Below are 26,657 nucleotides of genomic sequence, written 5' to 3' on the forward strand. Positions count from 1 at the left end.
AAGTCACTCAAAAAAAAATAACTAAATGGCCCATAAATATACATAAATTTTATTGATTCAAAGAAATCCCCAAAACCAACTGTGTTTCTTTGCCAACCTATACATATATAGTGATGGAAAGCATCATGTAATGTGATACACAATTCACTAAAAACATAATACAGATATGAATTTGCACATTAGACCTGTGAGAATACATATATCCATCAGCTATACCAATTGTAGTCTTTACTGCCTTGGATTTTGACCACGACGAGCAATTCATAGTGTGAGTTGCTCCATATCATGTTTGGATCTCCACAACTTTCCATTGCCTGGTTTTTTCTCTCGTTGATCATCATGAGGGCTTTCCCTAAAACTAGAGCTGGCCTCTTCAGCATCCAACGATCCTGGCCTTTCGGTCAAAAATTGTTCCCAAAACACATCATTCACTTGGCCCTGAACAGCTGTAAGCATTTGATCATTAATGGGTGCCTCTCGCGAAGATGACATGGTCGCATCATCATCATCAGCAGAACTCTGTCTATTTGAAACTCTAAGTTCCGCTTCTTTAGCATTGAGACTAGACCTCATCCCGGCTAAGGAACCAAGGTCTTGACCTAAAGGATGGGTTATCTTATCCACAGAAGGACTAGTGTTGATTTGCAATGGTAAAGATGCAAGTGTAAGATTCAAATGGCAGGGAATATGATCATCACCTTCTTCGGCAGAAGTCAAGCTACACCCTAAGCCATGAAACTCTGGGCTCTCATGTGTTCTCACTTGCCTGGAGAACAAGACATTCTTTTTCAACAAAGACGATGTCCCAGTATCTGAAAGCTCTAATGTCTCAGGTGCAAAAGAAGGGCCGTCTGTTCTCATCTGTACATCCTTCAGAGCTCCTTCCAATGGTTTCTTTTGTGGACTCCCTCCATCTCCGTTGGAGCTCTGTACACTCACAGAAACCACGTGATTATCCGAACAAGCTGGGGATAATTCAAGTTTAAGTTTGTTATAGAAATCTTGGTGGAAAATATGCCCAAACTCAGGCTTAGAAGTACTACTATGGTTGTCAATGACGCTGTTCTCCATGACTTCTTGACAATAATCGACTTTTGGTAATCGCCTCTTCTTATTAATCGCAGAAAATTCCGCCGAGGATTCAGCCATTCGAACAAGATGTTCTAAAAACGATGGGTTGTGAACTGCCTTTGCCAAAAATGACATCATTCTATGCTGCCTCTGCTCCATTTCTTGGACATGTTGCGCCAAACCTTCCAACTGAAGCTTTGTTTCAGATCGCTGCTGTTTGAATCTCCAAAGATCAGACTGAAGGGCAGTTTTCTCCCTCGATAGCCTCTCAATTTCTTCTTCGAGGGCTGCCCTTTCGGAATCCCCAAAGGATCCAGGTGGCTGACTGTGACTATGAATCGGCTTCCTTCGGTGAATATTCTTAAGCAAATGCTTCTGATCCTTTGCAAACTCTTCATTAGCAAACTCCCACTTTTCCGGATCGATCTTCCGGAATCCCTATTAACATTCAGAATGTTGAAACATAAATGATTACACAACACCAACTCTAACAAGCAGGGGCGGAACCAGGAATTTACTCCAGGAGGGGGGAGGGGTGCAGAGAATTTTATTTTTACAAAAAAAAAAAAATTTCCCAGAATTTAAACAAGTATCCAGATTGGGAACTCACAATCAGTTCTCAAAATCCAAAATGAACAGGTCCTTCTATACAGTTGCTCCAATCGGGTTTGCAAAATCCAAAAGAAACATGGCCAAGACAGATTGATATTGAGAGAGAGAGAGAGAGAGAGAGAGAGAGAGAGAGAGAGTTTATTACTAACAAGTATTCATGTTCATGCAATATGGAAAGCAACGTTTAAGCATAGATGAATGAGGTTGTTCTTCAAGAGAAAGTGGTAATGATGATCTTTTAGTCGAACCTCACTACCAATTTAATTTAGAATGAAAGCTTAGAATAATGACTGCCAGAAATTCTTCTCCAAAGTACACTCAAATTTCAATTAAACATTCAAGTTCCAATTTCTAGTCACAAAATAATCATTAAACAAATAATCTAATGGTAGAATTTAAGCTTCAGGGGTTTTTGCGAGAAATAAATGTTCATAGCATCTTACTTTTTCCTTTTTAACTAAATCCAAACCCAAGCATTTCATTTATGAAAAGAAAAAAAAAGGAGAATCACGATACAGTTCTACACAAGAACAAAATTAAAATTCAAGTGGATGCAATGACGAGGAAAAATCACATAAAAAACTTAATACAAGCATTTTTCTACTAGAATTTTTCTATTAGGGTTCCTTTTCAAAAATAATAACAACAATAAAATCACAGTTGCACGACTTCCTATTCCAGGATTTCTTCGCATATCATACAAAGAAAAACAAAAGGAGAAACAACTGAAAGAGAAGACAATCCAAGCAGCAAGAAATAGAAGAAGCAAAAACTCTAACACAGGTGTATTCGCTCCTGAGTTATTAAAACCAAATGCAGATCTTCACACCCCATGATAAGAATCAAAACCCATATCCTAAAAAAATAAAAACGAATTTCGAACGGAGTCCTCCCATACCTCTAAAATATTAGAGGGTAGATTAAAACGAAAACAACAATAACACATTAAAGAATTTAAAAACCAGATGCAAATCTTCATAACCAAATTAAAGAATCAAAACCCACATCCTAACTATTGAAGTACAAGTGATTAAATAACACCAACTCTAACAGCTTAAGCTTTTGGAGTAATTGGTTGTTTCACATGGTATCAGAGCTTTTGCCTATATTACAAATCCACATGGGGGGCCACACGCAAGGAGTGTTGAAGTATAAATGATTGAATAACACCAATTCTAACAGCTTTAGGAGTAAGTAATTGGTTGTTTTTCACATGGTATCAGAGCTATTGCCTCATGGCAGAACAACTCCTTGATATTAAAAATGGACCCCAGATCGGGGAAGAGAGTCTTACGTAGGTATTGAGTTGCCTTATGAAGCTGGAGAAGTTGTTGTGTTTGAAATAGGTGGGGAGGAGGAGGCGAGCGAATTCCGCCGGATTCCAGACCACGAAGCTGTTGTTGCCGGAGCTCCATGACACGATATCGTCGGTGGAAGAATCATCGACCATGTCGTAAGTTTTCAAAAGGAAAGGAGCAGGGCCTCCGGCGCCGATCTGCCCTCCTTCCATTTTCTATCTAGGGTTTGTTCTCTCTCTCTCTCTCTATTTGTTTGACCAGTAGAAGGGAGATTTTTTTTTTTTTTCAGTAGATGAAGGGGGCATGGAAATTTGGGTTGGGGAAAACCCTAGATTTTCGCAAAGGAAGAAGGAGATAAGGTTGGTGACAGTGGGTTTGCCAATTGCCACCATAGACCATAGTTTAGACTTTAGAGTCTTTAGACAGAGAAAAGAGAGAACAGCTCTCTCTCTCTCTCTCTCTCTCGTGTATTGCTAGAAAGGGGGTGTCACAGTCATAAACACAGCCGAGAGCCCATGGGTTATTTAAAACTGTATGGTCGGCCTCTAAGGAATTTTATATTGTGTAAGCCGGCATAGTCCAAACCGTTGATTTGATAGGCCACCATGCAAATAGGGTGTGTCCAAAAAATCATTTCCATATTATGATCCTAGCCCTGGATATTAATATATTATGTATCTCTATATATCGGAAGTTTGGGTGGAAATAACAATAATTTTTTTAATACTATACAGTTTAATACTATCCGGTTTACATAAAAAAAAGACGGTTTGGATCCTCCTATGGACTAAACCGTATAGTATTAAAAAAAAAAAACATATATATATAGGAAAGTGTCGAGTGCACCTAAGCTTAAGCTTATATGCGCTCGAGTGCCCAATTACATGGGTCACACATTTTTTGTGGTGATCCAAACCATTCATTGCAAGGCCCTATCATAGATAGCTTGTATACCAAAAATTAGGTCCATTGAATCATCCTAACCCCTCCAAAAGTGGAGGGCAAAAATGGGCAGATTTGTGGACAAACAGTGACTGTCCATCTTGACCTCCATAAATGGATGGATTAGGATGATCCTATGGAGCTGATTTTTGGGACACACCCAATCTATGTAAGGGCCTTTCACTTTATTGGATCATCCTAACAAAGTGGGCCCACATGAGTTTGGGCACTCGAGCGCACCAACTCTCTCTCTCTCTCTCTCTCTCTCTATATATATATATATATATATATATATATATATATATATATGAGGAAAATGTTGGTGCGCTTAAGTGCCCAATCACATGGGTCCCACATTTTTTGTGGTGATCCAAACCATTCATTTGCAAGGTCCTTACATAGATGGGGGGTGTACCAAAAACCAGCTCCATAGGATCATCCTAACCCCTCCATTTGTGTAGAATCATCCTAACCCATCCACAAATCTGCCCAGTTTTGTCCTCCACAAATGGAGGGGTTAGGATGATCCTTTGGAGCTGATTTTTGGTACACCCCCTATCTACGATAGGACCTTGCAAATGAATGGTTTGGATCACCACAGAAAATGTGGGACCCATGTGATTGGGCGCTTAAGCGCACCATAAGCTTGGTGATCTTAAGCGCACCATCAGTTTCCTCTATATATATATATAGTTTATCCCAGCCATCCATCTTGTAGGCTATCTCCAATGGCCCAAAACTCGTGTCAATTGGGCAAAAACTAATTTCAAATAATGTCTTTTTGATCCTATATGAAAGTTTTTGATGGTCCATATTTCACGATCAAAAGTACATTTAATTGGATGTTAGGATAAGATAGGTTCCTCTATGTAATGGCATGCGTGATAGAGTTTATACTCCTCAAATATCTTGCCAATTACACTTATTTTGGATTTTTACCGTATTGTATTGCCCTTAATTGTTTGTCATTTCCCCTTCTATTCCTGACAATAAATGACGTGGCCATATTTCTTATTAAGTAACTCATTTCTTTTAAAAAAAAAAACAATATTCCTAGTTATTTCTTATTAAGCAACTTGTTTGTTATTTTAACAAGAGTCCTAGTTAGTTAGGATCTCACCATTGGGATTAACTAAAGAGCGTGGGTGGGATTAACTAGAGACGGTGCATTATTAGATTGGGTTAAGATCTCACCATTGGATCATCTTGGAGGTAGATTGGGAGACTTGGTTAGAGGAGGTAACTTGATAGAATAATCTCTTCCCATAGTTATTAAGATTAGATTCTATGTTTGTCACCTAATTGCTCTGGTGCAACTCGGGTCGGGTTGGGTTGAGACCAACCCAAACACGACCCGACCAACCATTTGCTCAACCAACCTGAACCCGAACCCGGTCCGACCAACCATTTGCTCAATCCGAACCCGACCCGAGTTCCAACCCTATGAGGTTCAACCCGACCCGAGAGGAATCCTTTTTGCCAACCCGAACTCAACCCAACCCGACTTTTTTTCCGGGTTGAGCCCGCCCAAGTTGCACCCCTAAATTAAGCACCCTTTGATTCTCTGTAATTGCATCCAAGAGTAATTGGAAAGTCTCTGATTTTACAACGTGTAGAATCGAAGTTAAAGTTAAGGTCCTTTCTCTTTCCTCTATGTCAATCCCCGTGGACGTAAAGGAGTACCCTAACCCCTACTCCATCTTGGTTGAATTGGCTGGTGTAAAATATTTTGACTTCAACGTCCAGTTGGTGGACAACAACAAGTCCTCGTTCGTTAGTGGCGGAAAAAAGAGGAGAAAAAGGAAGGATCCAAGCTCGTGATGGGTAATCCGTGGTTCGGCAACTTCTCTCGAAAAATCTTGCTTCCTGAGGGTATGGATACAGATTTGATCTTGCCATTGATAATGATGGGTTGTTGACCGTGACTGGAGATAAGTTGGACACGAAGAACCCCCGGACCATTGATGTCCAGTTCGCTTGAAATGCTTGCTTCTTTTTCGGGTTCTCATTAATGTTTAGGTGGATGAAATTTTATCTACTTTTATTACTAAAGTTAGAGTTAATATCAGCTTCAAACTCTATTATGTTTCTGTAATGCTCTCTTCTATAGTCATTGTTATATCTCCTCTCGCCTATTTTTATGCTTTTCTTTTCTTATTAACGGAAATTTGTTTAAAATAAAGAAGACAGTTCTAAAATGCACCCTATTTTGGTAAATAAAATGACACTATTTAAAACACACTGTACCTCGAATTTGGTAACCTTACCTATCTAGGGTTGGAAACAGGAAAATTCTTCCCTGAAGCACTCATGAAGCTAGTTTCATCTCTGTTGGTTTTGTCCAATTCCAAGTGTAGATTTATTGATTAAATTGATCTTTGGTTGCTGGAAATTTTTTTGTTCTTTGGACTTTTGTGGAATTTCCGCAGGATTCACCCACGTTTGGTTGGTGGGCCAAAAATAATCCCAGGAACCAAAATTATGCCGCATGAAAACCCAAGAAGGAAAAAAAAATAATCCCGGGAACCAAAAATAAGCTTGCAGAAGATATATATATATATATATATATTTTTTTTTTTTTTTTTTTTTTTTCCCAACAGTTCAAGCAACCAAACATGGGATTTTTATTTTACTGAGATACTTCCAGGAAGTTTTTTCTTCCACAAAAATCCCAAGAACCAAAAAAATTCCGGCAACCAAACGGATTGTTCAATCTCTTAATCTCTATACCTTAACTTGATAAGGAGTCCTCCCGTTCTCTGATTTTGCTTGGATACTATAGTGGGGCCCTTGATCTCATTGTTCTGATGAGTGGGCCCTATGGTCAATTAGATAAGTCTGAATGCCAATCCGAAACCATCAACTCTTGAATGGTCTTAACCATGAAGGTTCTACATCATGCTAAACGCCATGTAGGCCGATGAAGCTTTACATCCTTCAGCCCAACATGCACACAAAACTGACCCCACCATATCAATAACCATATCACCATATACATGTGCGACTTGTCTCCCGAGTCCCGGCCGATGTTTCTTACTATTTCCCTTACACCTGGTAAAAAAAAATTCAAAAAGAATAGCCTTTGTCAATGGCACCTTCTCATTAGCGTGTTGCCCTTGCATATTTGATGCCTTCAATTGACTAAAGTCTGCTGACTGCCCACTTTTCTTGACTAGGCTTACACTGAAAATTGAGAGACAACTTGGAATGAAAGATTCAAAACGTGTTTTGAGTGTCAAGAAACACAAAACCATTATTATATTAAACTCACTGTTAACATATACATTACAGTATATACATAAAACAAAGCAGCATTTCTAATACAGAGAGTGTTTCTAAGTTTTGAGAGCTTCACATCTCCATGGCTTTCTTCTCGACCATCTTCAGTTGCTTCCATTATCGTAAAGGCACTCGGGCCGTATGTGACGGAGACTCTTGCACACTGCCCGATCGAAGGAAACACCAATTCACCGGTGTCACAAAATCTGAGAAGATATCGAAGGGCGACCCTCCGAATCTAGTCCCACAATTCCCAGTCGGAGGAGTCTCTCTTTCTCAGTTGGAAGCTCCCGCCGGGGGTTCCATCCAACCCATGAACTCAAATTGTGACAGTTTCTAATTTCAATGGAATGAGGCTCAAACCCATTTATTACTTGGGTTTTGATTTATTTGTTTATACTTCAAAGCATGGTTTTTCCATTTGTATGCTAAATTTGCTTCTTTTAATCATCTTATACACATCCTCCTATGCGGTGTTTCAAGCTAAAGATTAGCTAAGATTTATAGTAATTGTATTCCATCATGTCCTATGTATTCCCAATTTGTAGAGGCTTTCTTGATGAATACAGACAGTTGATTTTTTTTATTTTATCACCTTCCATTTAGTGGCCACAATTTGGAGGGTTAGAATGTCCAATTGGGGGGGGGGGGGGGGGGGGGGGGGGGGTGGTGGATTTTGCTCCATGGCCTAGAAAATAAATGGTTTGGATCGTTGGGCAAGTTACACCTACTTGTATTTCACATTCATGTAAAAAGTATGAGAGACAGACTCTCAGCTACGAGCAACCCCTTGCATTTTAACCAGGAAGTCGTACGAGTTGGGGTTCTCCTCCACCCATGATCGCCTGGACATGGAGGATGACGCTTGGCTCTTTCGAACCAAAAATTCTACTTCAACTACACATGTATCACCTCTCGATGGGTCGTGAAGTTCATTGAGCGGCAAGAACGATCTTCGACCCCAAGCTGGCTCCTCAGCATTGAATGTCGCGTCAAAGTCTACATAAAATAGAAAAAAGCTGAAATCATCGCAACCAATTCATGAAATGTTCACAATACTCAATCAGTTGGGTAAATAACCCAAATCCCCCGATCCAGGTTGAATTTCCAATCAAATGGCCATGTTTGGGCGTGCGATCTAGTGGATTATTTGTGTTATTTGTTCCCACAATCTAATTAGATTGCACAGCCAAATTATCCTGGATGAGAGAGAGAGAGAGAGAGAGAGAGAGTACCTTCTATGGCAGACACGTTGTTGAGTTGATCAGTCACAATGAGTTTAAATTTCACATTTTGACTCCACCCATCTGGCAATCTTTTCGAACTTGCAAGAATTAGAAATATGGAGGCCATCCATGTTGCTTCCCTTAGGATGAATCCCTAAATTGCCTAAGTATGCAATTTTATTTTATTTTTTGGAAAGGAAAAATATTTCTGAAAGTTTCAACTTTTTTTATACACTAATGCGCTGTTTGGAAGGATTGCAGGAAAAACTTTTCTTGAGGAGAATTGTTTCCTAAGATTTTTTTTTCCCTAAACTTTTCCAAAAAACTCTTGCAATCGAAACAAAAAGGTTGATAATGCCTTTTCCTCCATTTTTTTTCATAGTAAAGTAAAGCCACTCTCCTCAGGCCCTTTTTTGGATTGCAGGAAAAACTTTTCTCGAGAAATTATAAAAAAAAAAAAATTAATTCCGAAATTTAGAGGGAAGTGATGATAAATTGTAGGGAATTAGGGATATCATTATAAAGCAAAGGTATCTATGAATAAAACTTGAACTTCGGTGGTTCAAGCCATTTTCTGAACAATGAAAAAGAAAGGAAATATCCAAAGAGGGCCTAAAAAAGGATAACTTGAAGACAATCCAAACAGGGCCTAAAGTATCAGCTCAATATCTAAAAACAGAGTACATGAATCGTTTAAACAGATTGAATTGGCATCTGTGCAGAAAATGAAACCCTAGAATTTCAGACAAGTGTAAAAGGAGAGAAAAGTCCAATGTAAATGAAATTGCCACATGTGGCTGCCAGGAATTGTTTTTCATGATAAATCGGGGTCTCCAAGTGTAGATGAGAGTGAAGTTAGTAAGAATCAGGAAAGAAAATTCCAGAGTTAAAACCGGATTGACCTTTTCCAGGTTTTTAGAAACCTGGAAAAGGTCTCCAAGTGTAAATGAATGCTTTGGATCATCCAAACAATGTGGCCACATTGTTTGGATGATCCAAATCCAAAGCGTTCATTTGATGGGCCCTGACATAGATAGGGTGTGCCCAAAAAATCAGCTCCATAGGATTATCCTAACCCTTCAATCTGTGGACGAACCGTCAACTGAGGGGGTCTACCTTACACAAATTGAAACCACAGGAGTCTACTTGTAACTTTTTAAACATTAGGGGTTAAGTTGAATGTGTACACAAATTGAAACCACAGGGGTCTACTTGTAACTTTTTAAACATTCGGGGTTAAGTTGAATGTGTCAGAAACGTAAACATTCGACGACAACAAAATTTTCTCCTCGCACAATTGGATCTCATTGTTCATTTCAATCCTAATATTGTTATAATTCTTAGGCTATGGAAAAAATTTCATCTTTTATAGCTAGGATCATTTGATTAGCATGTTTTTTTATCCATTGGTGATCTAAGATGTGCCCCTCTTACTTTATTGGTCATTGGGCTTTCATCGTGGGCCCGATCAAAAATTTCGAGAGATATTGTTTTCCATTTTAGGCTTTACTAAACCAAACTGAAGAAAAGTTTTCTCGGAATTTTTTTTCCTTTCAAGGCTTGGCAAGCCAAACAGCAGAAAGTGTTTCTTGGAATTGTCTTGAAAATTGTAGCAAGGAGAAACGTTTCTCAGGAAAACCTTTTCTACAGAAAAGTTTTTTCTGCAAGCCAAACAGAGCCTAGCGGTAGGCTTGTCTTTCTTCACCAGGCCTGTTACGGTGTTACCTCTCTCTCTCTCTCTCTCTCTCTCTCTCTCTCTCAAAATCGTAGGTGCAAGATATGGCTAAAAATCTCTAACTATTAGAATCCATTGAAATTCTAACAGTTGGAGTTTCTTTTGAAAATTTTGAAGATTAGGGTTTCGAGAGATGGCTTTGACCAATTTCATCCTCACAGTTGCTGGGGTGACTGCCGTTGTTCTCCTCCTTCGAAGCGATGTAAAACAGTCCGCTGTGATTTTTAGACGAAATATTCGCCAGATTCGTCAATGGGTCGAGGAAGAATCCGCTTCTGCTTCCAAGTAATCCTCAAAATTTTGTCTTCATATCTTCTCATTTACCGATGTTCATAATATGACGCTCAACACAGTATGGTCTGTTTTCTTTTCTGTATGTAGGAGAGATTGATGAACAGATTAACGTGCTATTTTGATGTTTGAATTCTTTTCTCGAAGTTCAAATTCTCATAATTAGAATCGCAGCCATAAAAAATATGTGCAAATTTATATAGGAATTTATTTTTTTTGAATGATTTATACAGGAAAATCCGTAGTGAATATTCCAATTAATGGATATTGTATTTATATTTGGAGCCTACGATAAATGGGAATGCTTAGTTAGAGAAGCACGGTTCCACTCACCAAAATCTTCTCTGCACTAGGCCTCTCTCTTTAGGACGACAAACTGCGTTCAAATTTACAGGATGGACTTCCCTCCTCATTGCAGAACCACCCCATTAGAAATCCCTAAACAACTATTCAATTGTTGCTTGTGTTTTAGGGAATCTGAAAAGCCGGAAGCAGAAGATATGGAAGCTTTTCAAGATTGATTTAATGAGTTCAAGCCTTCAAGCAGAGTGAAGAAGGTTTCCATCCGTTGATTTTTTTGCTGAATTTTGTGAATAAGAGATACTCTGCATCAGAAAGATTTGAGGAGAAGCTAGGAAGATTAAGGTAACGTTTGAAGGGATTCCTCCTCCATTTGCAGAATATTCGAGATGGAATTCTTTAACTTCAGTTGTGAAGAATATCTCTCTTGGAGATACTAAGATGAAGACAAGATGCTTTTTTTAATTCATTGAAAATGAACTTTGCATGAACAGCATTTTGAAAACTTGCTGAGAGAAAAAGAGTCAATAGATTTGTCCATGTTTATTCTAAACATCTCCTTAACAATGGAGAAGAGATGAGGAGATAGAGGATCTCTTCGGTGGAAGGCCATTTGTGCTTCTGAAATAACCTTTCTGGCTCCCATTAACAAGGATAGAGAAAATATGAGTTTCAATACATTCCTCACACCATTTCGACCAGCATTAATCAAACCCTTGAGCTTTCATAAAATTGATCAAAGATCTTCTATTGATGCTGTCAAACTCTCCTTTTTTTTGTATCAACCATATTGCACAACACATCTTTTGCATCGTTCTGGTGGAAGTTATGAATAATATCATGAGATACGAGGATCTTGTTGGAAATATATCTTCTAGGAATAAATACCGACTGATTTGGGCTAATGTTGTCTTCAATCACAACTTTTAAGTCTACCATCACTTTAGCAATAATTTTATATGGAAAATTGCTTAAAGTGATTGAGCAATATTTATCCACTGAAATCGCATCATCTACCTTAGCAATGTGGGTAATAAAGATCAAGTTCACCTCCTCCAGAAGCCTGCCTTTAGAAAATAAAAAATAATTGCAGCAGTAATGTCATCCCCAATAATGTGCTAGAAATTTTTGTAGAAAACTCCATTGAAACTTCATCAAGTTTCTCATAATGTCTTCAATCTCCTCCCTGGAAATAAACCTTGAAAGTAATTTAGCTTTTTCAGGGGCTAGTTTCCTTTTAGGAACTGGAATCTTATCATTTTGGTCTTGATTTGGAGTGAGGAGATTCTTATAAGGTTCAGAATTACATAATCAGCTTCTTGAATATCAATAATTTCTGCAGTGTGTAGATTCCATTTGTGTGCCTTGTATTTGAATCTCCTAGATCCAGCCAGTTTGCTCAAGATTTTTGCCGTATGAATTTATAATACTATCTTCAAGGGCAGTAGCTTGCATAACATGCCTGCTTAGAGTGGTATCATCTTGAAAATTTTGACTCTGTTACAAGTTTTTTACAGTTTTTTCCTCTGTTATTTCTCTTTCCATTTTTAGTAAAATGCCCTGTTACTGTTATAAAATGGTAATGTCCCGTGGCCGTTATAATGTAGTACGATGTTTTGAACCTTACCAAATGACATGCATATGATACATGCAGGAGACTACTTTTATATTTTCAACTCCAACTAGAATTTATACTCATAGAGTAATGCATTTGATAAGCTCCATAGGCTTCGGCCCTCACCTACTGACCTTTGCAAAGGACATCAAAACTTCTGAGGAAATCAAGGGACAACAGCTCTTGTAGAATAAATTCTGGAATTAGCATTATCTTTTGAGGTCGTTATTTTGTCAAGTTACGGCTGTTTCTATCTTCCAGTAACTTCCATTTTTATCAATCCATAACAACTTTGCTGTGATTGATTTGTGATTTTAATCATTTCTGCTTGAACCTGGCCTCAACAGCTGATTACTTCCATGTGTTCACCTCTTCCTTGCAGGGCAACAGAGAGAGCAAAATCCAAGGAATTGGATTCACAGGTTCCAGATAAAGACGCTCCCAAGGACAAGCACTAATTTCTCTATGTGGGGTTTTGTCAAATCAATGGCTTTTATACAAGCTCATCTTAGTTTTAGTCGTGAATGAATAGAAGCTTGATCAAATCAGTGTAAGTCTTCGCCTTCATAATTTACATACTACAAGAGTCTCAGAAATATATGTCCTCAAAAGAATCCTTTGCTGAGTCAGTATTGAGAGAGAGAGAGAGAGAGAGAGAGAGAGAGAGAGAGAGAGAGAGAGAATTCATTTATGTGGAATTCATATTTCTACATAAATGTTTACGCTGCTTTGCTTTGATTACATGATCGATCAAACGGAGAAGGTGAGAGAACAGAAGCCGTTATCTTGGATATTGCAGCATATTTTTCTGTGCTAGCTCTTGTAATATATTTTTTTTATCCTTTACATGTTTCGTAGCTCTTTAGTCATGGTGGTTTTTCTTCTATTTTCCCTTGGATGTGCTTAGCTCCAGCTGATGCTTTAGCCTTTGCATATTTTGTGGAGCTTAAACACTGTCTACTGATTCCTCCTTATCTACCCCTTTAGCCATTTTAGCCCATTTGACTATCTCAACTTGTGATGAATTTCTAGATTGAGTTTGAAACTTAAGTCCAGGATTTCATTAAGAACACCTGCTAGTCTCCAAGCTTCAGATGCTTTTCTATTTGCCCATGAGGTCACATTAGATGAATCACCTTCCATGATTAGATGACCACTAAGAGAAGAGGCAAACATTTTCAAACTATAAAGCTCTGCTCTTGCTCCCGCCTCGCACTCACCCGTAGGTCCTAAAAAAGCTACCAAAAAATCTAAAAAACGCCACTCACACTCAGTCGACCCGGCTTGCCTTTAGAACTACGATCAAAGTTTGATTTGATCTAATCAAATTACATTGAAGGGATGTCCAGTTTGAAAAGATTTAACTTTCAACCTCTTTCTCAAATAATTTTCTTCCTATTCCTATGGATATCACAAGTAGAATATTTCCACATGTTCTTGTTGTTCCTCCCTCAAAGGATGAGCTCAATCTTTGTCTCTGTTACTATTGTTCCCAATGATCATTTATTTTCATTGAAGATGTGTTTTGTTTCTCACCCAAATTTGCCAAATCAAATAGCATGGAATGAGGCCTGAACGGATTTTTCTTCATTTCCTCCGAAAGGGCTTCCTACCCAATTGAGAATAATATTCTTCATTGAGCGCTGAAGCACCCAAGAAACACCAAATCTCTTAATACTGGCTAAAAGAGGCACGAGGAAGGACAATGTCCTATTAGATAATGGGACGAACTATCGATAATGGGACGAACTCACCTTGACTTTTCTTCTTTAATTGGCTGCAAAACAACTGGTTAGATAATAAAAGACAAGGTCAGTTCGTGCCATTACTACAAAAGTAGGACTTCTAATGTTGTAAACCCTATTAGACTTCTAATTTAACTATAACTATGACTGTTAATTGAGGTATGACTCGTAACTTCTCTGACTAGGCTAGTAGGATCTGAACTCTAATAGAGCTCTTTGTCTATGACTAGAATTAATCTAACATCACTCACACATGCAACATAATTTTTCATGATGCATGTTATGCATCCATGTAAGTCATGTTATGAACCCTTGGTCTGGGCCCATGCCGCTATGAGATCCACCTGGATCACTAGTGACTTAAATTTTGGCTCCGTTTCTTTCAACATATGGGTGTGAAACAAATTTTACGCTAATTTTCTGGCTGCCATGTCCTCGCTCACATTCTAAAACCATGACATAATGACTTACATTTTAGCTTTGTTTTTTCAACATAAAATAGGTGTAAAATAAATCATGGAAAATGAGTTGCAAATGCTGGAAAATTCATTTTCAATGAAAAAAAATTCCATACATCCGAAAAGCCCCATCCATTATGAACTTGGGGCCCATCATGGCTCTTGACGTTCTATCGTCTAGATGGATTTTGGAGTCCGCTTGCCATCTAGAAATCTGGCAGTGATTTATCGCCTAGATCAACGCTCTCGATTTCACATGGAGTTTAGGGTTTAGGGATCACTCAGATCAACGCTCTCTATTTCATATAGGGTTTAAGGTGTGTGGCGTCTAGTGACCATATGGACTGAAAAGTTGAATTTTACTGTTGATCAAAAGTGACTTTCTGCATAGTTCTCTATCAAATTTACCACTTTGTGCCCTTATGCATGTTCAGATCACTGAACATTGATCCTTTACATTATATTTTAAACACTGCACAACACAGAGCAGCCGAAGCCGATGTTTACACAGTAAAGAAAAAAATAATGTGCTTAAACAACTTAATAACTTAGTTATGAAATTGTGCATAACACAACATCAGGGCCGGAAACACATGTTCATGCACTCTAGAGAAAAAAAATAATGTGCTGAGACAACTTAAAAGTAATAAAAAAAAAAGATATATGACCGTTTTCTGTTGTAAGCAGACCAAGATTCTAATAAATCCATTGTAATTGACTGGATTTTGGGTACCACAAGAGCACCCATGTTCACTATCGCTATGCTAGTAGCAAAACCATATCTCATACTGAACAATACAGAACTTACCTGCCTTGGCCATTCCTTCCTCTCTACAAGTAAAACTCCATGCCGACTATTCACATGTTCTGCTACGAGTCGAGAAGCTTCGTCGGCCAAGCCATGATCATCCTGTCAAACTCAACCAGCATAAAAAGTCCAGATTTTTTTGAGAGATTAAAACAGATTTACAGTATGAATTTTCGTCTTCCAGAAGTCCTCTAAAAGTGGAAAATAATGTAAAGAGGATACTGATAGAAAGACAACTTGAGATCTAGCACAGCTTTTCAGCTCCACGTAAAAAGTCCAGATCAATACCCAGATCAGTTAATTCAGAGAATTACTGTCCAGGTTGTGTGTTCTTCTGTACCGTGTTATCACGCCTACTACTTTAGCCGAGTAAGTCCCTGAATAGGTTGGGATTCTTTCCAGATGGGGTGACACCCATCTGCCTGGCAACTGCATCTTTCTCTAAGGAATCTCGAGGGTTTGGACCCTTCTTCTCTGGTGCTGTGTGTGTAACTGTGGTTCCTCCATGGTGAGAGTTTCTATTAACAGTTGTGGGTAATCCAGCATAGATGTCGGAATTTATGATATTGCCACTCGACCCAGTTGAAGGTGTGTCCCTATAGAGTGACATGAGATCAGGTGGCTTGGGAGCATTACCTGCCTCAGAACTGATGGATGAGGCGGCTTGGGTGGGCCCGAGAAGTCCTTCCAATTGCTTAAAAGGATCTATGGATGGAGTGCTTTCTAGAGTTGGCTCACCCAAATCAAGCAGATCTGGAGGAGGCTGTAGTGGGGCCGCCTTCTCAGCAGCAGATTCAGTAGATGCAGGGTTCTCTGCTGAGGGACGTGCCTTCTCTAAATTTGAAGGACTGCTCCTTGCAGAAGCCTTATGGCTTGATAATGGTCTCTTCTCATTTTTAGACGAGGCACCCCCAAATAATGAGGCAGCAAGTCTCTGCTTTTCAGCAGAAACTTCAACTTGCTGCCTCCGTGAGTCATACGAGATATCTCGTGCTTGAGAGCTCACTGATTCAAATCCATCATGATGTGCGACCCCATTTACTGGTTTTTGAACGGTGGAATTTGAGGTCGATGGAGTAGGAGAGGAATAATTTGGCCTACCCCACTTCTTTTGAACACCATCAAGCCGAAGTTTCAGACCAAGATCTGTGGGTACAGTATCAGAAATGGAAGGCTGTGAGGTAGGTTGATGGATTTCTTTGGGATAAGTTAAGTCAGATACTGTAACGAGATCAGTTGAGGGTGTGAGCATAATAGGGGTAGTCCTTGTTGGCATAGAAGGTTTTGGAAGCTCATAAGCCTCAAACCTAAGAGCATGAGTAGAAGAGTCAAGTTGATCTTGGCTTCTAAAATTGCTTATATTCGGCATGCCAGATCGTTCATTCTCTGGGATGTAGGGCCTAGCTCCTCTTTCCAAGGATTGCTGCACAAAAGTGTCAAGGAATGATAGGCTTTTATCTACCTGCACAGAGAAACTAAGACAAATTAGTAGCCCAGCATTTCATAATAATACAGAAACGGAAAGGCCAAAAAAAAAATTTGACTGGCTAGACGGAGGGCCAACAGTTGGATACTATAAGGATTTTATCTGAAAAATGTCAAGCTGAGAATATCAAGTCGTAAATGATTAAGATTAACATAATCAGAAATAAATATGATGATAACCAGGGTATCAAAAGCATGGTTTTAAATTTATGGATTTTGCGGAGTAAAAGTCAAGAGGGTGAGCCTTGGCGCAATGGAAAGGTTGCTCCATTGTGACCTGGTGGTCACGGCTTCGAGTCACGGAAACAGCCTCTCTGCAAAGCAGGGGTAAGGCTACGTACATCTAGCCCTCCCCAAACTACTCCGCAATGGCGGGAGCCTCGTGCACTGGGCTGACCTTTTTTTTTATGGAGTAAAAGTCACTAATACGTCGTTAAAACTCAAAATACACCAATGAATGGCTTGATTATCCCAAAAGATGCAGCTGATCCATTATTTTAATTTTATTTTTTGAATGGCTGCAGCTGATCCACTATTATATCGCATTTCTTTAGAATAGCATACAATTCCTCTATTAAGTTTCCAATACTTCAAAAAGATGCCAAATGGGAGCCTTTTATCAACATTGTGTGATAGTATGTCGTCAAAATACACCACAAACCTTGCAATGAATGGCTTGACAATTGATAGTTATAGAGTTTTATATAAGCGAAATAACACAATAATCTATTCATGAAATCTCTCTTGTTTTGAATGCGATTTTCCACTCATCTCATTCACATATCCGAATTCGATGATAATTGCTTTTAAATTCGATCTAAGAGAATATGGTTAGTAATGAATGGTAGAATTATGCTTAGTAAAGACATGGCCCATCCTGCATTCCCCTCAAACGTATGGGCTGCTCTGCAAAGTGGCTAGCTTAAGCTTTACTTTGACAGAAGCAATAAAACATCTCTTGCGAATAATCGGTGTGGCTATGAATCCACTATATAGATTCTAAAAGGCAATACAATTTTTGCTTATGCAGGTCCTCATGCTAGTGTCAGGATTAGACTTGGTCAATTTGAACCAGGTAGATCCGTTCACTTTTTTCATGAAAATTTTCTGAAGGATTCATTAGCCGACCCCAACTAATTTGGGTCAAAGGCTTAGTTGAGTTGAGTTGAACAGGTCCTCATGCTGAAATTCATGCAATATAGGTTGGAATTGTATTAAGATTGTGGCTTGTCTTGGTCCCTATGGGTGGTAACCTATTCACGAAACTCATCTACCATAACATCAACATCTTCCTCCATGAGGGGCTACAGTTACCTAGAAATTTCATGTCCTTACATCTCCTTCACTAAAAATGTGTAGACCAGTCCAGTCTCCTTTAATTCGTTCAAAAATTCACTGTTCACAAGTTCCTTTCTCGCCCCTCCTTAGTAGGCGTCGGACACTCACTTTTTTCCATCTTTGCAGGTGTAGGTGTTATTTCCCCCATCATGGATGGTTTGTTTTCCGGTCATATATTACTAAGGCCAACCTTGTGGTCACGGGTTCGAGTCACGGAAACAGCCTCTCTGCAAAGCAGGGATAAGGCTGCGTACATCTAGCTCTCCCCAGACCCCGCAATGGCGGGGGCCTTGTGCACTGGACCGCCCTTTTTTTGTATTACCAAGGCCAACCTAATAATAAATGGCAAACTTCCATATCCAAACTATGTCACGCCAATATAACACTTTCCAATTGTAAGTAAAACTAAGCAACGATGACCCACTTTGATTCAGTATCTTTATCTGCAATGACGTTGGTAGTGGTTTCGTCTTTAACCCTAATTTTGACATCATATTTTAGGAGACTAGGTTCTGAAAAGTTCTGCCATCAACAGTCGCCTTGCAAAGCTTCCCACTTGTAGTGAATCTTCTTCAAAAGATATAGTTTTGTAGCTAATCTCATTTGGTCAAGATGATAGGTCAAACAACTAGGGCATTCACCTTAAGTGTCTTCATAGCTGATCTAATCTTCTTCGTCAGTCTCTTCCTCATAGGCATTTTCTTCATATCTATGATGAGATGTTTCTCTCCCACTACTTTAGCTTTCCAACGACACCAAGCAGATTTTTGTCCTAGTTTCCCACATCGAAAGCAATTACATTGTTGCCCTGTAAATTGGGATGCAACTTGATCACGAATGGTATGTGCTAGTTGAACTTCCTCTATGACCTCTCCCATGATTTTTTGGGTATAGTTGATGGGTTTTGAGCTGCATCTTCACGACCATGTGTTGCCACCTCTTCCACAACCCGTAGTGCTTTCCTTTTCTTTTTTGAATGAAAAAAGGATTGGTAGTCGCAACATGCATAATAAATGTCATTTGGGATTGTTGGGCTTAAACATTGGTGGCAAGAACTACAGCTTGAGAAACAGTTCAGCATCGGATGTAACTCCACAACATTGCAACTAGACATGTGTAAAGCAATGTAGTGATCAATTTAGCTGGTTTTACATTTCTTGAAGCTACAGACCCGAGTTTTGAAGATAGATATCATTAGTGTGTTCTCTAATCGTCCTATTCCCCTATCAAAGCTGTTGATTTTGTTAATAGAGAATTCCATTGTTGGATGGGCAAAAATTGGGAGACTTCATTCATTTCAGCATCTTCTCCCACCAACTAATTTTATCCTTTCCCATTTGAATTATACCCACTTGAACTTGTTCGCATGCATAGATTTTGGGCTCGATAGACACAATATGACCCTATTGGCTTTGAAGTTCTTCAAATATTATAACATCTCTAGTTCAATCAACCAATCAAATACTTGCAATTAGTGTTCATCTCCATGAAATTTAGGTATATGAACCTTACAGCAGAAGTATTGATCTCCTTTATCACTTTCATGTTGCTGGGATTGTGCTGCTCTATGCACAAGAACTACAGAATTACAATCATCAAGCACAAAGAGCACACAATTTGAGAGGCAATGTCGGTATTCCAGAGCTTCCAATGGTGTCGTCAACCAAGGTTTTAAATTTTGGTTTCGGTTTCGGTTTCGGTTTCCACGGAAACGGAAGCATTTCGGTTTCCACGGAAACGGAAGCATTTCGGTTTTGGTTGAAAATTTTGGTGGAAATCCTGTAAAAACATGAAAACGTATAGAAACATATGCAAATGATATAATTTTAAGATGGAACTTTATGAAATATTAGAATAAGTACAAATACGCACTTGGAAATTGGAATCTATCATTGTATCACATAAGCAAAGACAACTATCCATAATGGAATGACAGCATTGAACACCAGTGACATGTGTTGTCGTCCATGCCTGATAATTCAATACGTACTACATTTCACATGTAAATCGTATAAATATATATATTTTTTTAGGTAGGTATGCCGGGATCGAACCCCCGACCTCTTGGTCGAGGAACACATCCTTTTACCAATGAGCTAGTCTCAACCCCGAAATCATATAAATATTTATGCATCGTACATACACCATATTTCACATACAATTCATATAAATATGATTACGTAGCACTTGTTGATATAGTATACCACTAATACAGTTACAGTTTTCATTTCAGTATGTGCTTCGGTTTCGGTATCATTTCGGTGGAGATGGATGCGGAAACATTTTGGTTGTTTCATTTCGGTTTCAGTGGAAATTTAAAACCATGATGCCAACTTCATCGATACTCGCTTGCTCCAATTGTTGGCAAAGTAGCTCAATCAATTGATACAAAGCTTGAAGTTCCTCTCGACTCACATACTCTCGCTGATTTGGGGGGATTATTTCCTCCTAGCATGGCCTAAAAAAAAAATTACTGACTAAATAAGCTCTTTTACAAACTAATTCAGCACAGTATCTAGGAAAGAAGAAAAGAGTAGAAAGATAAAGGATTCAAGGAGGAAAAATCAAGAAAGGAAGAGAAATAGGGTAAAAATACTAATAAGCACTCTGGTCCAAAATAGAACAATATCATCACTCCCCTTTTCTTCCTCCTTTCCTTTTTTTGAATGGCTTTTCTTCCTCTTTTCTTTTAGATATGAAACAGTAATATAAAAGACCAATATCACTCTCATCCCTCTCACACCAAAAAAAAGCCTTCTAAATTCTAATCGACCCCCTTAAAGATATTAAAAATCCCTAAAGTGCCAGCCATAAGTGATAAAAAGGAATAATGACTAATCACCCCCAATTTCGGTAATCAACAAACCACTCCTCTTCCAGTGCACCAAAATCATTGCAAACATGACCGGTAGGAAGGTGACTAATGGCTAGATAATGATCCTCCATGCCAAGTTTCAAGTCATATGCTCCAACATGGGGTCATTGCAATAATATGTAGATCTTTATTCTACTTTGATTTCTTTGACACGCAGAAGGTTACATTTGCATCAAACTGCCAACTACCTCAAGGCCCTTGGCTTGATATGCATCATGAAGTGGGAGACAGATTGCATCCTTATCCCAGAGGGAGGGGGATAGATTAAAAGTAAAATCTACGTGTTTCATAAAAAGTGGTCTCTAAAGAGCCAAAGTCCCACATGGACATATCATCCATGTCAATCCGATGAAGTTAAGCCTCACTTGTGGATGAATGATTTCAAGCCACAATGGTCACCTATAGACTCTGCTACAGCCTGCAGTGATGCTACTCATGTAAAATGTTAATAAGAATCCTCCTTCATGTCCAGTAAATTTATTATTTGCTATTTACTAATTATGCATATAATAATTAGAAATTAGTATTTAATCACTGGTTAGTAGTGATTAATGGTAAAGACTATACTATTACACACTAAGATATCAGTTTGTATGTTTTTACTACTTCATAAGAGATACATGTGCAAAAGAATGAAGCAATGATTCAATATCATCAATAAATCCATTTTTCTTCTAGGTTTTCACTGATGAACTCACATGGGTGCCCCGAATAGTATGGAGTTTAGGCATTTTGACTACATTGATTGGCAACATCTCAATGCCTACTTAACTGTTTCTTTGCTTTAATGTCTCATAGATCATGATTAGCTGCATGGACCTCAGCACTGGAAGCACTGTGCATTGTATTTCATTCCAGAACGTTTATTACTGAGGAGAGTTTCTTGCAGTTAAAATTTTAAATCCATCTGGTATGGATTTTCTATTCGTGAAAATTACAGCTAACCAATGCTTGACATTGCATTCTCCACATTTTCCACCGGTCAGGTTCTGATTTTTTACATATAATATTCAGTTCTAACATAGTTTGATTACATATTCAGTGAAATAAAACTAGTCTAATTTAAAGATTCACTAACAAGTGCAATTTAACCTCATTATAATCTTCAAAAGTCATCAGAAAAATTCTTGAAACAGAATGGAAAGTTACGATGTTAAACTGTCAGCTTGAAGTACATAAATGGTATATAGGATTCAGAAATATGAAGAATAGAACAAGGGCTACTTCTTCCTTGGAATAAAATTCTGAGAGGACTGAAAGGAAAATTTTATTCCAACCAAGAAGAGCTACAAACTTATTACCACATACAAACAAATCAAAAAATAAATATTGTGAATATAAATCAATTACTGACTTCAATATCTTCACAACTTGCATCTGATGGCATTATACTCTCGACGGCAGGAGCATCTAAGCCCAACAGTGCTTGTAGTTCATATGCACGCTGCTGCAGGTCTGTTGAATGAGATGCTGATAGTTCATCAATTAAGGATTGGCACTGAAAAAAAAAAATCAATTAAGTATTGACACTGCAACAGGTAAAGAAAGGTTATCCATACACGGGAGTCATCTTTAAAGAGTGGAAACACCATAAACACAACGAGACTCTATCAATTCAATTAAAACAACTTTGGTTTTGTATTGTTCATTGCAAGAACAAGATTTAGAAATAAACAGCACAGGCCTTCTTGTAAAAGAAATGCGGGGGATGATGCCATTATAGTATTATACAAAAGCTTTGGTCCATACATGTGTATTGGAACAATGAGTAGGAGCACGGAGAAGATGCACCCTCAATTATTACTTGGTAGTTAAACACATTAAGGATAGGCAAAAGAGAAAAAAAATGGAAATCTGTAAATGTATGAAATAACCAATTAGAAAGAGAGGGTTTGCAACTTAATAGCAAGAACCTTTTAACAAGCATGCAACTCTAACACCAGTTTTTTGCCTTGTCTTTCACAAATAGGGAGCAAATGCAACGAGTAAGTGGAAGAATCTGAATTCTAAGCAAGGTTTTAAATTTTGGCTTCAGTTTAGGTAGCCATGGAAACAGAAACGTTTTCGGTTGGAAATTTCGGTGGAAATCCTGTAAAATCACGAAAACATAGGCAAATGATAGAATTTAAAGATAAAAATTCAGGGAATGCTAGAATAACCACAAATACACATTTAGAAATTATCGCATAAGCAAGACAACCATCCATAATGGTTTAAAAACATTGAACACATAGTGGCAGGCACTGTCGCACATGACTGATAGATTAGTACAAACTAAATTTCACATGTACTTCATATAAATATTTATACATAATACAAGCACCACATTTCACAGGCAATTCATATAAATATAATTATGTAATACATACTAATATAGTATATCACTAATAAACTTACGATTTTGGTTTATGCATTTCGGTCGTTTCGTTTTCGGTTTCAGTGAGGATGGAAACGAAAACATCTCAGCCGTTTTGTATTGGTTTTGATGGAAATTTATAACTATGCTTCTAAGGTATGAAATACAAACTATGAAACAACATTAAAAGTAAATTCAGCACGTCAAAGTGTTTTCAGAAAGTTATGCATGCTAGAGCATTCACATATATACCTTTAAACAACCATCAGCTGGAACAAGGCACAAAGATTTTCTAACTCTAGCAAGAGTGAGGATAATGTTAACACAGGTTCACAACCTTGTTTGAAAGAAGAAGTTTGCATTTTGATAAACAGTAAAACCAAAAAGAAGCACTGACATTGACTTCGTTGGTAGGCATGCAAATAATACTTTTCAATTTCAAACTGGTTTAAATCATTTACAACTTAGATGAGAAAGACCAGGGCAAACTCTTTTTGCAGAACAGGTATGCTGACAATAAACTGAAATATTCTTTAGATGTTGGAAAGAATCCAACAAACTATGAAGCAGGTTTTGATGCAATACGCTTGGAGGAGAACTTGATCAAGTTAGAGCATCTGAAGAAGAGTAAAGTCAAACAGATGGCGGAACCTTTTTTCACTAAAGCGGTATTCTGGTCTTTTGTTTTATGTTACAGGTCATGTGACTTTTAAAAGAATCATGTGAATTCATAAGGGTAGCTTAGTCAGCTTCAGCCATTTTGTTTTTGTTGTAATAATAGACATTAGATCATAAATGGAATGGAGGGCTGAGATCTGATTTTAGTAGTGCAACCTTATTGTTTTATTTAAGAATCATCCAACACAGTAAAAGGGGATCTGAATTAATTCTGAAGTTTTTCGCTTGCTCTTGCAGCCTTTTTCCTCTCCATTGTCCCTTTGGAAAGAGATTGAGTGATTATTAGCTAACATATTAGCTTGAATCTGGCTCTCTGAATGTTCCTACTTAGACTTTTTTTTTTTATGACATAGGGTATCCCCACCCCATTTTAGGGCGGGACTAATCCCTATGGGTGCACGCATTCCTACTTAGATTTTGTTCATTTCATTATATCTGATTGCATTAGTTGGTACCAGAGAAAGTTCTGATCTAGGGATCGATTGGAAGTTTGGGGGATTCCTATTGGGCTCTGCAAGATGCCACCTAGGAGCAAGAATCAAGCCCGAAGACCAACTGATCAGCCTATACCGCCCTATTTTCTATCAAAAACATTTGCTGACCATGATGGAAGATCTAAGGAGGAAGATAGATTCCTTAACCCAGCCATAGCTCAGCATATATGTATCAAACTATAGGTATTTCATTGGTCCAAAAGAGTAAACACCAAACTAATCGATAATGCCTTATGGAGGAGTTTAGTGATGTGATGCACAATTTACCTCATGGATTACCTCTTATGAGGGATACCCAGCACCACATTGATTTGGTACCAGGAGCTAGTTTGACCAATAAACACCACTACCATAAGAGTCCTTAAAGAGCATGAGGAGCTCAAGAGGCATGTTATGGAGTTGTTGAAGAGGGGATACGTAAGTGAGAGCATGATCCCATATGTTGTCCCAACTCTTTTAATTCCAAAAAAACGATAAGAGTTGGAGATTGTGCAGAGATTGCAGAGCAATAAACAAAATAGTTGTTAAATATAGAATTCCTATACCGCGATTGGATGATATGTTAGACCAACATTCTTAAGCCAAGTTGTTCACTAAGATAGACCTTAAAAGTGGCTACCAACAGATCCATGTCCGTGGAGGTGATGGGTGGAAGAATGCATTTAAGAGAAATGAAGGGTTATACGAAAGGATGGTACTGAACACCATGAGTGATGAATCATGTGCTAAAGTCATAAATTGGGAACTGCGTAGTGGTTTATTTTAATGACATTCTTGTGTATAACCCATCTATAGAGAAACACCAGCAGCACTTGCAAGTTATCTTGACCACCATTAGAGAGAAAAGATTGTTTATTAACTTGGAAAAATGAAGTTTTATGGCTGACAGAGTGGTGTTTTGGGAGTATTTACGGTAAAGGCTAAAGTAGTCTGGCCGAGTCCTACAATATTCATCAGGTGCGCAATTTTCATGGGTTGACGTTGAATTTTTTATGCAATTGTGCAAAGTCTACGCCATTAAAGACATTATTTGATTCAGTGGGAGTTTGTTTTATATTCAGACATGAGGCCTTGAAATACTTGAATGTGCAACAAATTTAGATCGAAGAGATGGTAAATTGGCAACCTATTAGCAGCTTAGTTCACCCTGAAGCAAGAGTCTGATGTTCAAAATCTATAAAGATTCAGTTACAGGTGTGTGAAATGCTTATTGCATGCATAATGGTATTCTTAAGGAACTCGGTTGTATACACAATATACCTGGTTGGCTGGTTGTTCATTGAGAGAAAAGATTATTCAGGAGTTACATGGTGAAAGACACTTCAACATGGATAAGACATGCCTTGGTAGAATGTAGTTATTTTTGCCTCAGCTACAGAGGAATATCAACAGATTTGTTAATAGATGTCATACTTGTCGGATTTCAAAGGCAGTAGCTACTAATGATGGATTGTACACGCCTTTATCCGTTCCCATGCCCCCCATGGAGAAATGTTAGCATGGACTGTGTGTCTGGTTGCCACGTACACAGAAGTATGGACTTTGTATTTGTTGTTGTGGTTTGCTTCTGTAAAATGGCACATTTTATAGCTTGTAAGAAGACTTTGGATGCTCCTCATATTGCAAATCTATACTTTAAGGAGATTGTTCGGTTCCATGGTGTGCCTAAGTCTATTAGTTCAGATTGAAATAGAAATTTGAGTCATGTTTGAAGGACTCTTTGGAGTTGGGGTTGGGTCTGTAGCTCAATGGTAGAGGCTTTGTTTCTAAACCTAGAGGTCACAGGTTCGATCCCAGCTTACGTACCAAAAAAGGACTCTTTGGAGTAGATTGAGCTTTGATCTGAACTTTATCTTCTCCTGCCATCCCCAAACTGATGGGCACACTGAAGTTGACAATAAAAGTTCAACAATATTGATTGGAAGCTTGGTGGATAGCAATCCTAAGCAGTGGGATCAAGTTCTTTTCCACGCAGAATTTGCTTTTAATTGATCTAGAAACAGAACAGCAAAGATGAGCCTATATGGCAATGTATACAGACAAAATCCCAA

At 38.3% G+C, this 26,657-nt stretch overlaps 3 protein-coding genes across 3 annotated transcripts in view; 1 reads left to right on the forward strand and 2 right to left on the reverse strand.

Annotated features, from left to right (window-relative positions):
• Positions 1-26: 26 nt before the first annotated feature.
• Positions 27-3,476, reverse strand: AT-HSFA5 (winged-helix DNA-binding transcription factor family protein). Its single transcript, XM_077356180.1, has 2 exons — positions 2,978-3,476; positions 27-1,509 (listed from the first exon to the last, which is right to left on the reverse strand). Exons 1-2 carry the CDS (start codon positions 3,191-3,193, stop codon positions 262-264), a joined length of 1,464 nt encoding a protein of 487 aa, XP_077212295.1. The 5' UTR covers positions 3,194-3,476; the 3' UTR covers positions 27-261.
• A 6,630-nt stretch (positions 3,477-10,106) lies between these two features.
• On the forward strand, positions 10,107-13,238 carry LOC143846472 (uncharacterized). Its single transcript, XM_077354908.1, has 2 exons — positions 10,107-10,448; positions 12,752-13,238. Exons 1-2 carry the CDS (start codon positions 10,297-10,299, stop codon positions 12,825-12,827), a joined length of 228 nt encoding a protein of 75 aa, XP_077211023.1. The 5' UTR covers positions 10,107-10,296; the 3' UTR covers positions 12,828-13,238.
• A 1,862-nt stretch (positions 13,239-15,100) lies between these two features.
• Positions 15,101-26,657, reverse strand: part of LOC143847374 (AP-4 complex subunit epsilon-like) — a 33,974-nt gene continuing 22,417 nt past the window's right edge. The window contains exons 10-11 of the mRNA XM_077356182.1: positions 22,433-22,576; positions 15,101-16,842 (exon numbers count right to left, since the gene is read on the reverse strand). Of these exons, the coding sequence (XP_077212297.1) occupies positions 15,742-16,842; positions 22,433-22,576 (1,245 nt within the window). The 3' untranslated portion in view covers positions 15,101-15,741. The remainder of the gene's footprint in view (positions 16,843-22,432; positions 22,577-26,657) is intronic.

This window comes from Tasmannia lanceolata, unplaced genomic scaffold, assembly GCF_043159265.1.
Source record: "Tasmannia lanceolata isolate RefF3 unplaced genomic scaffold, GAP_Taslan_0.1 ptg000015l, whole genome shotgun sequence".
NCBI lineage: Eukaryota > Viridiplantae > Streptophyta > Magnoliopsida > Canellales > Winteraceae > Tasmannia > Tasmannia lanceolata.

What these genes read in the sequence shown, in the direction of transcription:
- AT-HSFA5 (XM_077356180.1), bottom strand. Translation starts at nt 3,193, where the DNA reads ATGGAAGGAGGGCAGATCGGCGCCGGAGGCCCTGCTCCTTTCCTTTTG. An exon ending in TAAGGCAACTCAATACCTAC is followed by an intron (nt 1,510 to 2,977) that starts GTAAGACTCTCT and finishes GAATGTTAATAG; the next exon opens with GGATTCCGGAAGATCGATCC.
- LOC143846472 (XM_077354908.1), top strand. Translation starts at nt 10,297, where the DNA reads ATGGCTTTGACCAATTTCATCCTCACAGTTGCTGGGGTGACTGCCGTT. An exon ending in GAATCCGCTTCTGCTTCCAA is followed by an intron (nt 10,449 to 12,751) that starts GTAATCCTCAAA and finishes TCTTCCTTGCAG; the next exon opens with GGCAACAGAGAGAGCAAAAT.